The sequence below is a fragment of the Myotis brandtii genome, unplaced genomic scaffold (genome assembly GCF_000412655.1).
Source record: "Myotis brandtii unplaced genomic scaffold, ASM41265v1 scaffold27, whole genome shotgun sequence".
Taxonomy (NCBI): domain Eukaryota; kingdom Metazoa; phylum Chordata; class Mammalia; order Chiroptera; family Vespertilionidae; genus Myotis; species Myotis brandtii.
The window spans coordinates 665,484-684,009 of NW_005360272.1; the positions used below are offsets into that span (position 1 = coordinate 665,484).

The 18,526-nt window shown below is 40.4% G+C and overlaps 1 protein-coding gene and 1 pseudogene across 3 annotated transcripts in view; both read left to right on the top strand.

The window, feature by feature from the left end:
* DSN1 (DSN1 homolog, MIS12 kinetochore complex component) overlaps nt 1-12,212 on the top strand; it is an 18,084-nt gene extending 5,872 nt beyond the window's left edge. For 2 of the 3 annotated variants that reach the window (XM_005868469.2, XM_014541420.1), the window contains exons 6-11: nt 2,134-2,221; nt 5,348-5,407; nt 5,805-5,879; nt 10,227-10,368; nt 11,281-11,368; nt 11,898-12,001. In XM_005868469.2, the coding sequence (XP_005868531.1) occupies nt 2,134-2,221; nt 5,348-5,407; nt 5,805-5,879; nt 10,227-10,368; nt 11,281-11,368; nt 11,898-12,001 (557 nt within the window). Of the gene's footprint in view, nt 1-2,133; nt 2,222-5,347; nt 5,408-5,804; nt 5,880-10,226; nt 10,369-11,280; nt 11,369-11,897 lie in introns of all 3 variants that reach the window. The other variant, XM_014541422.1, reaches the window with a different exon arrangement.
* LOC102257931 lies at nt 7,728-8,326 on the top strand (annotated as a pseudogene).
* Nucleotides 12,213-18,526: the final 6,314 nt, after the last annotated feature.

Sequence of the window (18,526 nt, forward strand, 5' to 3'; positions counted from 1 at the left end):
TGCCTTAGTAGGGTGGCTCAGTTGGTTGGAGCATCGTCCCGTACACCAAAAGGTAGCAGGTTCGATTCCCAGTTGGGGCGCACATTGGAAGCAATCGATTGATGTTTCTCCCTTCCTCTCTCTCGAAAATCAATAAAAACATATCCTCAGGTGAGGGTTAAGAAAATAATAATAATATATGCTAATGAAGTTCAGTAGGTATAAAAGTGCAAAGTAAGCCTGCCCTCCACTCCAAACCATAGTCGCAGCTCCTCTCCACAGAGGCAACCACAGCTTCCAGCTTCTTGTGTATCATTGCAGAGATACTGCATTTGCAAACAATTATACATTAAAATCAAATAATACTCTCTGCACTGTTCTTTTCCTTGTCTTTTGTTTTTTTTTAACCTAACAGTTTATATTGCAGATTATTCCATACTGCACATGTAGGACTGTCTTGACACTTTAGTAGCCACATGATATTCAATTTTATAAATGTACCATATTTTTTTTAACCAATTTCTTATTGTGGGCTTTTAGGGTTTTCAGTCTTTTGCTATTACAATGAATAGGGTAATGGATACTTTTTTGTTTTCTCTAATCCCACTGAGGATATGTTTTTAAATTGATTTTAGGGAGAGAGAAACTTCAGTTGTCTACCTCATATGTACCGTGACCAGGGATTGAACCTGCAATCTGGGCATGTACCCTGACCGGGAATCGAACCCATGACCTTTTGGTGTACAGGACAATGCTCCAACCAACTGAGCCACACCAGCCAGGGAAAATACCTTTTTACACATGCCTTTTGGCACATATACAAGTAAAAATAAATTTCTAGAGTTGCAATAAAATAGGTCAAACAGCCCTAACCGGTTTGGCTCAGTGGATAGAGCGTCGGCCTGCGGACTGAAGGGTCCCGGGTTCGATTCCGGTCAAGGGCATGTACCTAGGTTACAGGCACATCCCTAGTAGGGGATGTGCAGGAGTCAGCTGATCGATGTTTCTCTTGCATCGATGTTCTCTTGCATTGTTTCTAACTCTCTATCCCTCTCCCTTCCTCTCTGTAAAAAATCAATAAAATATTTTTTTTTAAAAAAAAAGGTTAAACAAAATGATAAAAATTACCAGATTGCCTTCCAGAAAGGTTGTTTCATTTTATTCTCTCACCAACAATATATGCAGATATATTTGTTTGCATACCTGTTTTTTCACATTTACCAATACAGTTTTATCAAACAGTTCAGATATTTTACAGATGATAAAAGGTATTTTGTAGTTTTAATCTGTTTTTCAAAGAGGATAAACATTTTTAAATATTATTTAGAACTATATGTGCTTCATTTTCTGTTTATGTCCTTCGTTCATTTTTGAAAATTGACATGTAGTGCTTATATTGATTTGTAGAAACTCTATATTTTAAGGAAATTAGCTGTTCATCTATGATATAAATTAGAAATATTCTTTCCCAGGAATCAGTTTTCAGCTATCTAGGAAGTAGCTGTTTTCCTTACAGTAACTACACAATCATCCAGAGTCAAAATACTCAGTTATCCACTTTAAAAACCAAGAAAATACATGAACTCAGACTTACTTGTTAATTAAAATTATCTCAGAATTGGACCATCACCATAATTAGAATAGATATGTCAAGGTTATCTTGATAGCTATTTAACATCCTTTTCCTTCCTTATTCTTCGCCTGAATGTAATTGTGGACTCTTCAGGTATAAGCAGAGAACTGTTTTTACCTTATGCTTATAATGCTTTATTTGCCTTCAACATTTTTTATAACACTCTTTCCTGTTGCCTGTCTTCTGTGATATATTTCCTTTCAGCACCAGCAGTTCAAATCTCTTGAAAAGAATGAAATGTCAGTGCAGATATATCTTTTTAACTGCTTCTTCACCAGTCAGATCTAAAAAACACTATCAATAAATGTCATAAAGAGGAATTGTATTACATTTTATCTATATCTACCCCCCCAAAAGATTAAATCTTTCTGCATATTTATACCACTTTTTTGAATAGGTGAGAGTGTTAGAATGTGACGGGACCCTAGAGCTGAGACTATCTTAAGTGTATTAGGTCTTTGTCAGCAGCTTCCTGTGAAAATTTATATTCTGTTTATAACATGTAATTTTATTCTCTCTAGCATCTTCTCTTTCTGAAGAATTAAAACATTTTGCAGACAGACTGGAAAGTAATGGAACTCTACAGAAATGTTTTGAAGATACAAAAGGGTAAGTTCAGCTGCCCTTCTGTCCTAAATTATAATTGAATTAAGGCTTTTTATTATAATTAGACAGTTGTTCATTCACTCATCAAACATTTATTCAGCATCTTCTACATACCAGGCTCTTCTAGATGCTGGAGATAATAGTGATAACTAAGTCAAACAAGGTATTTTGTTCTGATATATTTTAATAGGAGATACAGTCAAACAAATATAATGATTTAAAATAGTGATCTAAGCCCTGGCAGGTTTGGCTCAGTGGATAGGGCGTCGGCCTGCGGACTCAAGGGTCCCGGGTTCGATTCCGGTCAGGGGCATGTACCTTGGTTGCGGGCACATCCTCAGTACGGGGTGTGCAGGAGGCAGCTGATCGATGTTCTATCCCTCTTCCTCTCTGTAAAAAATCAATAAAATATATTTTTTTTAAAAAAATAAAAAAATAAATAAGTAAATAAAATAAAATAGTGATCTAAGAAGTCAATAATAGTGACTTGAGGGGGTGGGTTAGCTAGACCTCTACTGAATTTACCTTTGGATTGAGACCTATTAGATCTGAATGGTGAGAAGGAACCAGCTATGGAAAGATGAAAGGAAAAGCATTCTTCAGATTTTTGCTAGCCATGCAACAGCCAAATCTCAGTTCCTAATGTCTCCCATCTCAAACAATTTGGTTCTTTAACAAGTTGTTTGGGCCTGCGGACCAAAGGGTCCCAGGTTGATTCCGGTCAAGGGCACATACGGGAGGCAGCCAATCCATGTGTCTCTCTCACAGTGATGTTTCTTTTTCTCTCTGTGTCTCTCTCCCTCCCTTCCCTTTTGTATCTCTCTAAAAATCAGTGGAAAAATATCCTCAGATGAGGCTTAAAACAAACAAAAAGAGTACATTAGACAAGTACTGTATATAAAAAAGGTTAAAATAGGGATTCATTAAAAACAATTTTTTAAATCTTTATTGTTGAAAGTATTACAGATGTCCTCTTTTTTTCCCCATTGACCCCTTCTAGCCCACCCCCCCCCCTCCACTTCAGGATGGGAAAAATTTTTGGTTTTTGACTAAATCACTTCTTGAACAACCTTTCAGAACAAATTAAGTTGGAGAACTGAGGTTCCCCTGTAAACTTATGTTCTTTAGCTGTTTACAAGCAAGAATATTAAGAGAATTTAGAAATCCCAACCGTAAACTTGTAGTTCCTCTATATGGGTGGAGCCCTGCCCTGCAGTAAATCATGTCACTAGAGGTTACATCATAAACTTTTTAGTTTTGACTTTGCAAAGGTCTACTTTTCCACCTATCCTTAACTTAACATTGGTATTTGGGTAATGAAAAATATTTTGACTCATTCTTCTGGGGACAGAGTCTTTGGGCATTTAGAATGGTCCAGCTTTTGACATACCACCAGAGATGGTTCTACAATACAGCCTCTAACAAAACTAGGCTGTCCCAAACCCTGAAACATTGTTTACCTTTATACCAAGAAGGTTGGAAAAGCACCAAAATCTGGACATGGTGTGAGCCCAGGCAACTTTGTGGAACTCGTGCTATGAGACCTAAAGTTCTAATGAGGTTGTCTAAAATGAAAAAACATGTCAGCAGGGCTTATGGTGGATCCGTGTGTGCTAGATCTGCCTGCGCCAGGATCAAGTGTGCTTTCCTTATTGAGGAGCTGAAAATTGTTGTGAAAGTGTTGAAGGCACAAGCATAGAATCAGGAAGCTAAATAAAAACACAAAGGCTTTTTGAGTGAAAAAAAATAAGCAAAATTTTGCTTAACATAGTGTCTCTTTTAATGCAGTGTATTTAAGCCATAAGCCAGCATTGATAGAGGCTGTGTGTCATAGGCCTTGGTAGAAAAACATGAAAGGTAGAACAATTCATTTGTTTTTGTCAGGTAGAGTACCAAGTACTAGTACATCTGCAAAATTTTGGCATTTTCAGTGCTGCTTTTCCATTAGAATTAGTCACTCAACTGTGCTGAGCCCTTAGTGTAAGTCCCCTGTACCGCGATAGCTTCAGTTTAAGGAGGAAGACAAGACAGTCATATGAAAAAGTATTGTTGGGCCTTAAAAGATGTTAAGGTTTTGATTGGTGGAAGGGGAAGACACTAAAAACTGATGTGAACAGGAGTTGAGAGATTGAAAACCCCGGATATTCAGGGTCAGGGTGAGTGAGATTATATTGGACAGAATAGATAAAAGAGAACAGTAGGAATCAAAGTTAATGAACTGGATGGAGCGAGAACAGAGATCCTTAAGTGCCAGATTAAGGAGGTTTTACTTCTCTTCTGAATGCAGTAGAGGGTCACAGAGTTTTTAAGCAAGGAAGAAATTAAAGGAATATTTTAAGAAAGGTTCATCTGGCCATGTGTGAATTGGAATTGATGAGAGAGAGAGAAAAGATGAAGAGATCTAGTATAAAAGTGAGAGGCTAAGAAATAAATATTTGTTGAAAGATAAATTCTTTTTTTAATGTAACATTTTTATTTTATTTTTTAGGGTTTGAACTTAAAAAAAAATTATTTTTATATTGATTTCAGAGAGAGGGGGAGAGGGATAGAAACATTAGTGATGAGAGAAAATCATTGATTGGCTGCCTCCTGCATGCCCCCTACTGGGGATTGAGCCTGCAATCCGGTGTTGTGGTAACCATCTTACAGTGGTTCTCTATCTTGAAGGGAAAGGGGGTTTTGACTGTGCCCTGACCAGGTGTTGAACCTTAACCTCCTGGTTCATAGGTTGACACTCAACCACTGATCCATACCAGCCAGGCGAAAGATAAATTTTTTTACTTTTTTTTTCTTTTTTAGAGAAAGAGAAAGCGGGGGGGGGAGGGGGGGAGAGAAAGGGAAAGAGAAACATTGATGTGAAAGAGAAACATAGAAACATAGGTTGGTTGCCTCGCGTACACACCCCAACCGGGGACTGAACCTGCAATTTGGGCACGTGTCCTGACCGGGAATCGAACCTGCGACCTTTTGGTGCACAGGACGATGCTCAACCAATTAAGCCACATTGGTCAGGGCAAAAGATAAATTCTGAACATGTTTTATTGCCTTTGAAATTACGTAAGTTATCATATTAAAAGCAAGTGTTCTTGAAAAATTTGTGTTTATCTCACAAGGCTATCTGTATTCCAGAAAAGCATCAGATTTGTCTCTGGAAGCATCAGTGGCTGAGATGAAGGAATACATAACAAAGTAAGTGAAAATGAATGAACCTTTGTTGAAAAATCTAAGTTCAGTTGGGGAAAATAATTAAACCTGGGAAAATGAATAATAAACATCCTGTTCTGAGTGTCAATACTGGTGTAGCAACACTGGAAGTTAGCTGCATATTGGGATCTTATGGGCTGTTCTTATGGCCAAATTCATAGAATGGAGTCTAGGGAATAAGGATGTTAATTTAATTTTAAGAACATGTGTTTGATTTGATTAAATTAATATCCTCTAAAACAGTCATGGTTTCTAATTCTTTAATGGCCTTTTTATTCACATCTTAGAACCACAGTAGACACCTAATGTACTATTGGTGCCCTCAGTGATTCAGAATGAGATAATCAAAAACTAACAGAATTTTTTTTTTCTGATCATATAGGTTTTCCTTAGAACGTCAGACTTGGGATCAGCTCTTGCTGCACTATCAGAAGGAGGCTGAGGAGATCTTATCCAGGTTAGATCTATGATTGGAAATCAGAAGCTATGTTTTCACTTTGTGGAGTTTGAGTTTCATTAACACAAATTAAATGACGAATCTTTTTTTTTTTTTAATATATTTTATTGATTTTTTACAGAGAGGAAGGGAGAGAGATAGAGAGTTAGAAACATCGATGAGAGAGAAACATCGATCAGCTGCCTCCTGCACATCTCCCACTGGGGATGTGCCCGCAACCCAGATAAATGCCCTTGACCGGAATCGAACCTGGGACCTTTCAGTCCGCAGGCCGACGCTCTATCCACTGAGCCAAACCAGTTTCGGCAAATGACGAATCTTATAGGCTAATCAAAGCTCTGTAAAATATTTATTAGCACTCTCTGACCCTAAATGGAGAGTCAAGGAAAGGAAGGGAGCTGGCATCACTATGTTCAATCAAAGAACAGAGTTGCCTGTGTTCTGTGTCTTTGGCTGCCATTCTACATCCTGTGGGAGACAGGCACATCTCTGCTTTTTACCTGGAATCCTGGGCTGGGCCAAAAACATTAGTCAGGGGACTTTAGTGGGCACATAGCCTTTGAGCTGCAGGTGTGGGAGAGAACCCTAGCCAAGGCCTTTGTGGAAATGCAAAGACATGAAAGAGGGTGATGGAAAGAGAGGATCTTTGTCTGGGTCTTAAAGGCACAATAAAGTGGCAAAGTGCTAGGTTTTTGTTTAGTTGGCCATCTAAGCTAGTGATTTTTAATCTTTTTTTCCAAACAGAATCTTAGGTAAGAACCCAACTACAAAATGGTAGCTAGCCCGGCTTGGCTCAGTGGATAGAACGTCGGCCTGCGTATTGGGGGGTCCTAGGTTCAATTCCGGCCAAGGGCACAAAGGCACATGCCTGGGTTGCGGGCTTGAACCCCAGTGGGGGGCGTGCAGGAGGCAGCTGATCAATGATTCTCTCTCAAACATTGATGTTTCTCTCTCTCTCTCTCTCCTCCCTTCCTCTCTGAAAACAATAAAGAAATATATTTTTTTTAAAAAATGGTAGCTAAAACTCTAATTGCAAAAGTGGCCTCTTAGTAGAGAGGTGCTTTGAGGAATACGGTTTGAAAAACTTCCCCAGTGCAGGCATTGATGGTTATCAGTTACTTTATTCAACCCGGACATGTTCTCTTTATGAAGACATAATGTATAAGATATATCAGTTTCGGAATAAAAAATTTTGATGTGGCATACTTATTGGTTAAGAGGAATGCTTCTGGAAGCAGGCTGCTTCTGTTCAAATCCTAATATTACTTCATTTGTGATATTGGGCAAGCCACTTAATCTCTAAGCCTGAAGTTCCTCATTTAAAAATGGAGATAAGCCCGGCTGACATGGCTCAGTGGTTGAATTTCGACCTATGAACCAGGAGGTCACGGTTTGATTCCGGTCAGGGCACATGCCCGGGTTGCAGGCTGGACCCCCAGTGTGGGGTGTGGAGGAGGCAGCCAGTCAATGATTTTTTCTTATCGTTGATGTTTCTATCTTCCTCTCCCTCTCCCTTTCTGAAATCAATAATAAAAAATACCTTTAAAAAAATGGAGATAATATTAGTATCTATCTCATTGGGTTATTGTGAGTGTTAAATGAGGTTAAATGGAAAGCGCTTAGCAATGTCTGGCATTCAGTAAATTGTAGTAGTTGCTCTTATTAAAGAGTCACCAGTTTTTATGAACTCTCCATTATATTCAGTTATTTTAGATAATTGAGGTAACCTAGCATTTTTTTGGTGAAAGATCATAGACATTGACTTAAGGATAACAAGCTTTGGCTTTACTCTACCCCAACTGTAGTTCTTTTGTAAATGGATCTTATTGTTAAATGGAATTAACTGACATGAAGCGTCTAGCATTTCCTGGAGTCCAGTGGTGTAAAAGAATTAATGGAGTCCATGGGGGCGCCATCGTGGTACAGTGCAGCACAGGGTCGCCAAGGCGGACCTGTGGCAGCTTCGGGTGCAGGAGGCAGTGGACACCATGGTGAAGAGTCTGGAAAGAGAATATCTGGAAGATGCAGGGCCTCATGTTCCGGTGCAGTGCTGGCTGTTGTGAGAACAGCCACGTCCATGCAGCAGGTGCACCGGTGCATTGAGTGCTTCCACGCACCTTTGACTCAAGCCCAGGCCCTGGTTACCAGTGACTGGGAGAAGTTCCAGGACCCGCTGGCCTGGTGCACTATGCATTGCAACGACAAAGCCAAAGATTCAGTAGATGCAGGGAATAGAGTGTCAGGTGAAGCGGCAGCTGGAGGGTTGTGTGACCAAGTGTGTGGATGATCATATGAACCTCATTCCAGCCATGACTAAGAAGATGAAGGAGTCTCTCTCATCCATTCAGATACAGAAGTCTTTGCCATTGGCCATGGAGGCTGAGGGCAGGAATCTATTTAAAATGAAGAATAAGAATTTTGGTCTTTTAAGCAAAGTTTATAGATGAAGAAATTAAGGATGGCAGCAAGTTTAAAGCATGTGTCACTTGCCTCTGGACACCAGTTCTTTATGTTTTAATCCTGGAAAGTGAAATGGAAAAAACTGGTGCTCAAATTTAGGTCAGAGTTTTTGATGTGGCAAATGCTTATCCTGGCAATAGGCATTTCTCTCAGCTCAAGCTAGAGCCCTTGAGGTACCAACAGGCTGACAGTTTCCTCTAGCCTGCCAGTGATCTAGTAGAATCTGAGGAGAGGTGTTTCTGTTTGTTGCAACCTTGTGTTTACCAGAAGCATTACCACACCATTTCCCATAGGCTGTGAAACTAAATCCATGAGCTTACTAATTTAGAAGTGGAAAAACGGTTTCTGCGTATTTGCTTTGCTTGGTTTTGTTTTATATACAAGGGCATAAAGTTAATTTAAGATGTGGAGTTGAGGGAGGTAGTTTGGATAAAAACTTCAAAAGGTTTCTTTGGATATCCGTTTCTGCCCAAGATGTGGATGTGCACTTCTTAAATGCTCACACATTACATCTTCCAGCTTGGAGACCCCACAGAAACATGAGAGGCAATGTCACACTGGGTATGGGAGCAGACCTTCCTTCTCACTGACTGCCATGATGGGCCCTAAGCTTGTCTGCAGCAGAGTGACAGGACAATCTTACAGTGGTTCTCTATCTTGAAGGGAAAGGGGATTTTGATTGTGCCCTATACCAATACCCAGGAATGAACAGTGAAGGAGGAACTGTTGGTTGCTTCATTAAGGGTTATGAAGTAGCCCTAACTGGTTAGGCTCAGTGAATAGAGCGTTGGCCTGCAGACTGAAGGGTCCCAGGTTTGATTCCGGTCAAGAGCATGTACCTTGGTTGTGGGCACATCCCCAGAAGGAGGTGTGCAGGAGGCAGCTGATCGATGTTTCTCTCTCATTGATGTTTCTAGCTCTCTGTCCCTCTCCCTTCCTCTCTGTAAAAAAATCAATAAGATATATTTTTTAAAAAAGAGTTATGAAGTACTGGATTTAGGATAAACCTGGTTTTCAGGAATGAAACCTAAACCCAGTATTGCTTACTTAACCCCCTCAAATAACAGCCCTACTTAAGATAATCTTTTGGCAACAGGAAGGTTAAAGGAGAAAAAGTAAGCAACTCAGGGGTGAGTTGTTGCTTCATTAGAGCAAAAGAGGGGCAACCCCCCATTACCAAATACCACTTTGGCCTGGGGCCTTCAGTATTCCTACCCCAGCTTTGGCACCTTACAATTTTGATAAGGACTTTGTTGTCTTTTTACCAACTTATTACTTGAAATGATAATATAGCCTGTCTGTTTGCTGTTTCAGGACTGTGATATATTTTCCCAGTGGTCTGGCTTTAAAAAATAAATAAGTTTTGGGGGTTGGGAACTGTCGGGGAGAGGTCAATGGGGGGAAAAGGAGACATAGGTAATACTTTAAACAGTAAAGAATTTAAATTAGAAATAAAATAAATATGGTTTAATTTTTCCTCCAAAAAAAAAAATTAATACTGGCCTGACCGGTGTGGCTTAGTGGTTGGGTGTTGACCCATACACCAGGAGATTGCAGGTTCAATTCCTGGTCAGGGCACATGCCTGGGTTGCTGGCTCAATCCCCAGTGGTGGGGCATGCAGGAGGCAGCTGATTGATGTTGTTGTTTCTCTTTCATCGTTTCTATCACTCTGTCTCCCTTCCTCTCTCTCTAAAAATTAATAAAATCAAATTTTCTTTATTAAAAAAATTAATACCAGATAATGGTTTTAGACCCCACTGTTAATAAGAAGAATATTGCTTCAGGTTAATGAAGTCTTATTGGAGGCTTTTTCCCTAGGTGATCTTTCATTATTTTCCCCAGAAAGTGATTATAAAAATTCCTTAAAAGCTCCCTTTGTTTTTTAGAGGATCAACTGAAACAAAAATGACTGAAGTTGAACCTACAGCATATCTTGGGTCTTCCCAGAATGAAGTCCTTAATACAAAGCCTGATTACCAGAAAATATTACAGAACCAGAACAAAGTCTTTGATTGTATGGAATTGGTGGTGAGTTGGCTCATGTTTATATTTGGTTGAGTTATCCAGCTTTGCTACATTCTCATCCTTGGAAATGAAAAGACCTGGAGAATATGTTTAATAAGATAAGGTAAGTATATTAACTCTACCTTGGCGAAACATGGAGAGACAATTAAAAGAAACAAATACTAAGTGGTGATTAGTGTTAAAGCAGAGTAAGGGAGACAGTGTACAGGAGGGCAGTAGGATACTATACAGAGCAGTTGTTGATAGTCCCTCTAAAGTGCCATTTAACAGAGACTGGAAAGAAATGAGGAAGTGAGCCATGAGGACATTTGAGAGAATAGTACTAGTATTTTATCATTCCAAGTATCAGCAGGAAGTAGTTGATAAAGTGTAATTCAAGGAGAGTTTATAAGGGGCTATGTATAAAGTGTAGATATTGGGAAACCATAAGGGTTAGTGAAGGAACGTGGGGCAGCTGAGCTCTTACTACCCCTAGGCCTGCAGGGAGGAGAGGAGGAAGAGTTACTGTGGCACCTGAGGGGAGAAAGTCCCATAGTGGGCTGTTTTGAGAGAGCCATGACCTTCAGTTAAGAGACACAGCTAACTCAGAATGATCCTTTCCTGAGCAGGCCTGGGTAAAAATATGCAGACCTCATTCAGCACCCCCCCTGCTTGGGCTCCCTCTGGACCAAGCCCACCCAGAACTCAGAGGACTTGGGATCCTAGAGGTTATCTCGGTCAGCCTTCTGGGGCATAGAACAGTGTGAAGGAGTGGAGTGTGGATCTGGAGGAGAAAACGGAAAATGTCTGACATAAGCATTCCAGGTTGAAAGAACAACAAAAGCACAGCTCCCAAGCAGGAGCTTGCCTGGTGTGTTTGAGGAACATCAAAGAAGCCGTGGACCCTTATAGCTCATAGCTGTCTTTCATCTGCAGATGGACGAATTGCAAGGATCAGTGAAGCAGTTGCATGCCTTTATGGACGAAAGTACCCAGTGCTTCCAGAAGATGTCAGTACAACTCAGTAAGTGTATCTCTTGAGGGGACTAGAGGGTTAACCTTTCAGGTTTAAACTGCCCTTACTTAGCACATGGTCTCAAAGGGTAAGGCCACATCAAGTGGTTTGTTCCCCCTCCCCCTCTTTCACAGTAACTATTATGTTGAGGGTACTCGTAGTTGATGGGAAATTCCACAGAAACACAGTAGACTAAGAATTAAATTCCCACAAACCATCTTGTTTTAGTAAATCTGAGATTTAAGAAATACTCATTGCCTTTTTTCCCCTGTTCATTCCTCAAAAATTCACTGACACTGCCCTTACTTACTCTAGCCCTAAATTATTGCTATACATACCTTCATTTTTTTATTTATTACAATGTATTTTGGTTGTAGTTATAGCTGGCTTTCCTACCAGCTGTCATCTCCTTGAGAACGGAGATTCTTATTTGTCATTGTAATGCCCTTCAGTCTGGCACAGTATCCATGCAGTAAGTTTGCAATAAACCTTATTTGAATTCAATTGAAATTTATTTTTTGGCTCCTTTCCTGTGTAGGCAAGAGAAGTACGCAACAATTAGATTCTTCACCAGCTCGAAAACTGCTCAAGCTTCAGTTACAAAACCTGCCTACAGCACATTGTTCTAAATCTTGTCAGTGACCTTATGCATCTTTGTGCCACAAGGAGCTCTAGAGGAGAGACATGGAAAGAATGCTCCAGCGCATGGTGATTGCGTGGCAATCTAAGCTGGTGATATGTCCCTATTGCCTTTGAGGATAATTGGCTGAAGAGCACGTTGTTGTTTTTCTAAAAGTGACAACACTGCCCTGGCTGGTGTGGCTCAGTTGATTGGAGCATCGTCCAGTGCACTGAAGGGTCACGGGTTCAATTCTGGTCAGGGCACATACCCAGGTTGCAGGTTTGATCCCCATTCAAACACAAGACAATTGTGTGTACAGGAAGCAATCGATGGATGTTTCACTTTCACAGCAGTGTTTCTCTGTCTCCCTCTTCCTTCCTCTCTCTAAAATCAATTTAAAAAAAGAGTTACAACACTTTTGTATCCAAAAGAATGTTGTATGGACACTTTTTCCAAGAATGTGCAAGATAATTAAAATTCCTGTTTTGGAATGACCTTTAGAATTAGTAGTGTAGTCTTTTAAATATTCTTTGTGATCACATCTCTTCATCTTGTGTAGAAGTTTTTCAAGTTTTGAAACATCCAAAGTCATTTGGGATCAAATCCAATGAAACATTTTAGGGGTCAAATTGGGTTCTGGTTGTAAAGGAATGAGACTAATTTTCTAGTGTGACTCAGGGTGATTTTAGGTATAAAAGTTGTGGGCATTGATTATATTAGGTGGATATGTATATCACTTCACAGGATGTCCAAATTGAGGAAATACTACCCATTCTCTATGTTCTAATGCCCATAATGTGCTTCAGTTTTTAGTATTGAGTCAACATCCTAAATCTTGGATTCATTGTTCTCTGTATTTAATAATCTGCATTATAAAATTGTACATAATTAAAAGTTTTCCCTTGTCTTTGTGTGTATTTTGAGTGTATAAAAAAATTAAAAGTTAGGGAGATCTTAGGAAATAAGATTCTTTGCCAATTGTGAAAGTGAACAGTAGTGTAGAGATAAACCTCATCATTAGTTAGATAAAATACCAACTAATTTATTGTTAATGTTTTATTCTCTGATCCTCCTAGTAGGATAAAACCTATTTCATTTAAATACCTAGTTATAATGTTAAGTCTTAAACTTTGGCCTAAGCACCAGCTAATGAGAGGTGATATCTCCTTGCATTGACCTATATTTCTTATTCTTTCATATATTTACAGAGACCCTGCTATTATATGCCAAGCACAATTCTAGTTAATGGGAAAGGAGCAAAGAACAAAAACAAACATGGGACCTCCTCTCATGATTCTCACAGTCTAATGGGTACACAGGGAACAAGAAGGGACTTCTCTGCAGAAGTGATGTTTTAGTTGATTCGAGAAGAATGAAGGAGTTAAATAGGGCAAATTTTTAAGGCAAAATGAGCAGTATTTCCAAAGTCCTGAGGAGGGAGAGAATGAAGCTAAAGAAAAAGCCCAGTAAAGCAGGAATGCTGAATGCCAGTGGAAGAGACACCTGAGAAAGAATTGAAAGTCATTAGGAGGTTTTAAGAGCAAGATGGGATCAGAACTTTATTTTTAAAAGATCATTCTTGTTGCTGTATGGAGAATAGATAGAAGTAAGCAAGGTATGAATGTGAGAGACCCCAGCCTATTGCAGTAGTCTAGATGGGAAATGATGGCTTGTGCTAGGTGTTGGCAGTGGGTGAGTGGAGTGAATTGCTCAGAGTGTCTGGAATCTTGTAGGCATTGTAACCTATATGTTAAAAGCCTAACTGTCACCCTGACAGTTATGGCTTGGTTGGGCGTCGTTCTGTACACCAAGAGGTCACTGGTTCGATTCCTGGTCAGAACACATGCCTGGGTTGCAGGCTCAGTCCCTAGGAGGGCGTATGCAGGAAGCAGTCGAGGAAGCAGCGATCAATGTTTCTCTTCCTCTCCCTTCCTCTCTAAAATCAATAAAAACATTTAAAAAAAACAGCCCTAGTGCAAGCATTCAAACTCAAAGGCTAACACAGGCCAAATAAACAAGGTTTAAGTTTATGTGGGCCGCAAAAAAACAAAAGCTTCAATTTTCATAGAAACGTAGGTTTATTTCGATAGAGACATGCTGAATACAAAGGGCTGAAATAAGTGAGTAATCGTTAACATAAAATAATAGAACATTTTAATAAAAATATTTTTTCTTGAATATTAACTTACCAGACACTGAATAACTGCACAAATTAATAAGCTTACTGCAAATAAACCTATTTATCTTGTTCTCCGAAAGCAAAATATTTCCTGTTGTGCACAGCAAACAAGTCAGTCCAAGACTAATGACGTGGCAATTAGCTGCTAAAGTATTTGCTGTTAGTATTAGCAGAGAGAAATGGTGCGCCTGTGCATAAGGCACATAAGGGAAATGAATGCAACACGACTATAATAATCAGTCATTAGCTAACGTTGTTTGTTATTAATAATTATGTATAACAGGATATTGTAAAAATTAAGTTACGAAATTTTTATTAAAACGTTTCTTACATACTGTTATATTGGCTGGACCACAAAAATATTCGTTGTGGGCTGCATGCGGAGTTTGACATGCTTGCCCTAGCGGGTTTGGCTGAGTGGATAGAGCGTTGGCCCAAGAACTGGAGGTTTGTGGGTGTGATTCCAGTCAAGGGAACGTACCTCCATTGCAGGCTCGATCCCCTGTCCTGACTAGGGTGCATGCAGGAGGCAACCAATCGATGTGTCTCTCACGTCGATATTTCTCTATCTCCCCTCCCTTCCACTCTCTCTAAAAAATCAATGGAAAAATATGCTCAGGTGACGATTAACAACAACAACAAAAAACTTAACTGTGACTGGGAGAGATTTAAGCTGCAATTAGATCAGGTATTAAATGTAGATTTGGTAGCCTGGGCTTTTAGCATGCGTGACACCATTTTGGGCCTGTGGTTTTCTCTTGAACACTACTACTGTAAAATTAGGAGAATGACAGAACCTGTATCACAGGAATACTATGAGGGTTAGATGAAATAAAAGTTTAGAACAGTGATATCAATATGATGGAGGGTAAAAGCTTAAAAAGCAGGGTGGATAATAGAACAGTTCATGAGATGGGAGAGCTAGTAGTTCAATTTGGCATACTAAATGGAGAAGTCAACTACACTATTAGATTATACTGGTGGAAAACTGGGAAGAAAAATCTGGACTAGAGATAAAATTTGCAAGTCACTGATAGGCAGTTATTGAAGCCTGGAGCTTGGAGAATGTCCGGAGTAGAGCATGAAGGGAAACTTTAGATAGCCCCAAAGAAAGCTGGGGCTTTTAAGAATCAGAGTGGTGTTAATTTCCTACATTTTCAGAAGCAGAATAGTATAACGGAAAAGGTATAGAATTTGAAATGAATGTTCATCTCATCCCCATTTTCCTCATCTGTAGAATGGGGATAGATAAATCACTTCTAAAGGTGATTGTACTTTCCTCCAATTTGTTTATTACATTGTATTGCATTTTTTTGTTTATAAGAATTTGCTCAAACTCAAGCATAAGAAGTATGTTTTAATCTGTCTGCAATAGCTAAACAGGAGAGAGCATAGAAAAATAAGTTATATTTTACTTGCATATAGACTATATAGTGTTATGACATCACTTCTATTTTTTTGTCATTATAGATGAGGAAGTCAAGATTGGAGAGGCTTAATTTAACCAAGGATATATAGATAGTAGTGGAAGGTGAACTAGAACTAATTTTGCACTTAATAAGTGTTAATGAATAAACATAAATCATCTATATCTATAATAATAAAAGCATAATATGCTAATTAGATCCGACAGCCGAACGACCTTTTAGAAGACCTTCCGGATGAAGCCGGGGCTGCAAGGGCCGAGTTCCTTGCACGCATTTTGTGCATCGGGCCTCTAGTATATATATAAAATCCTAAGTGACTGGCTGACCGACTAGCTGGTAGCTATGACATGCACTGACCACCAGGGGGCAGATGCTCAACGCAGGAGTGGAAACCACAGGCATGAAAACATGGAACAGACTGATGAATCTCAGAGGGAAGGGAGGAGGGCAGGAAGAGATTAACCAAAGATCTTATATGCATACTAGAGGCCCGGTGCATGGATTTGTGCACCAGTGGGGTCCCTTGGCCTGGCCTGCGGTGATCAGGCCGATACTGTTGGGGTCCAGCCCCAGCAGGTCCAGGGGTTCCCAAAGGTGTGGACGGAGTCGGCAAAGAAGGAATGACTCAGAGGCAGTGTTCAGTTGATCAGCATAGTGAGGTTCTCTCTAGCCAGGTTCTGTCTTTATTGTCCTGTTACATCTGTATTTATACCAGTTGATTTTAATCCTATCCATTCTATTCCAAAGGTTAGGGCATTTGTTAATCTAGTTCTGTTGAGTTTAATCCTGTCTAGGTTAATCTCTGTGTTCCATTATAAGGGCTATTCCCAGGTTACTGCTCTACTGATAAGCTACAAGGAAGTGACTGAAGGAGATTATCCTAAGTGAAGATTATGTAGCTTAAGTGTGATTCTTCGTAGTTAAAGTGATTAACTACCCACTTGGCACTTAGTTAAGGGGTTTCATTCCCTCCCTAACTCCAGGGAAAAATCCCCACCTGGGGAAACAACCTTTCTCTGAGAGGTGGTCCTGTTTAAAACACATAGCGCTAAGAGGGGGAGCAAACATATGCCATATACGCCAGGTCCCTTGAAACATAAGCTGTGCAGATGTTTCTTCCCTGCAGCGACTGTGTCAAGCAGCAAGGATGGACCGGCTTCCGGCATGATACCAGCTCTCCAACATCCCCTGAGGGGTCCCGGATTGCGAGAGGGCACAGCCAGGCCGAGAGACCCCACTGGTGTACGAATCCATGCACCAGGCCTCTAGTATATAATAAAAGGCTGTGCTCATTTAATATTAGTTTTCCCTCTCCCTAAATTTGGTTCAGGTAATTGTGCTTGATGAATAACAATATTTATAGCCCAAGCCGGTTTGGCTCAGTGGATAGAACGTTGGCCTGTGGACTGAAGAGTCCCAGGTTCGATTCCGGACAAAGGCACATGCCCGGGTTGTGGGCGTGATGCCCAGTACTGGGCGTGCAGGAGGCAGCTGATTGGTGATTCTCTCTCATCATTGATGTTTCTCTCCCTCCCTCTCTGAAATCAATAAAAATATATTTAAGAAAACAAAAAACAATATTATAAACAGTACTGCCTTGATGTTTGATAATATGTTACATTTTCCCTAATTTAATTGAGAATATTTTACTTTTAATCAGTGATACTTAATAAGGAATGTAATGTTGACCTTAAAAATAAGACATCTAGCCCAGTGGGTGTGGCTCAGTAGTTCAGCATCTACCTATGAACCAGGAGTTAACAGTTTGATTCCTAGTCAGGGCACATGTCTAGATTGCAGGCTCAATTCCCAGTAGACGGCATGCATGAGGCAGCCGATTGATGATTCTCATCATTGACGTTTCTTTCTTTAAATATATCTTTATTGATGTCAGAGAGGAAAGGAGGAGAGAGAGATAGAAACATCAATGATGTCAGAGAATTATAGATGGGCTGCTTCCCCCACACCTCCCCACTGGGGATGGAGCCCACAACACGGCATGTGCCCTGACTGGGAATCCAACCGTGACCTCCTGGTTCATAGGTCGACCTCAACCACTGAGCAACACTGGCTGGCCTCTTCTCTTTTAAATAGCTCCCTTGCTTCACCCTTCCTATAAAAATCTTCCCTTTTGTACAACCTCACCGAGTATTCTGGTTGCTAGATGGGATGCTACTGGATTCATGAACCACTTAATAAAGCCAATTAGCTCTCCACATTTGCTTGGTTGAATTTTTTTTTTTTTTTTTTTTTTTTTTTTACAGTAATGTCAATTTGCAAGGCGCATCTCTTTCTGTCGAGGTTGGTAATTGAAGATTCTTCCCAGTTGGGATCTGTACTTAATGTTGAAGGGTGGTGTGTGAGGGCTCCCCTTCTGGCATTTCTCATGCCATTTAAAAGGAGGTTTCCCCTTATTAATTTTCACAATATTAACTAAATTATAAACTCCTTTGGGAAAGGGATTTAGCCCTGCACATTTTGGTATTATTTAAGTTGTTGGGTCATTGAAGCTTACTGTGTTATCATTTTGAAAAAATAAGTCAATTTCTCATGTTGCACCCAAAAAAGGAGATGGTACGGCAGGCAGTTGTACTAGTGATGCAACGGGGGACTGAGTCTTGGGTGGTAGTTCTTTAAAGTTCTGTGCTCATTCACCATCACGGCTAAGCCCCTTCCCCGCGCTCAGCACGGTGCTAGGTGCCGGGTGACCTTGGGTAACAATGCTCCGGGCCCGTGAAAGGATGCCATGCTCTGCCACAGGCTTCTGGGGGGCTTCCCACGGAGGAGCTGTGGAAGGGAGGGGCCTTCGACGCCTTTCCCCCCGGGTAGTCCTAGTTAAGGTTCCCCAAGGAGACTCCTCGGCCGGAGAAACTACACCCAAGATGGCCCCGCGAGGCGCTCCCGGCCCAGCCGCCATCTTGGTCCTTCCCCAGCTGGGC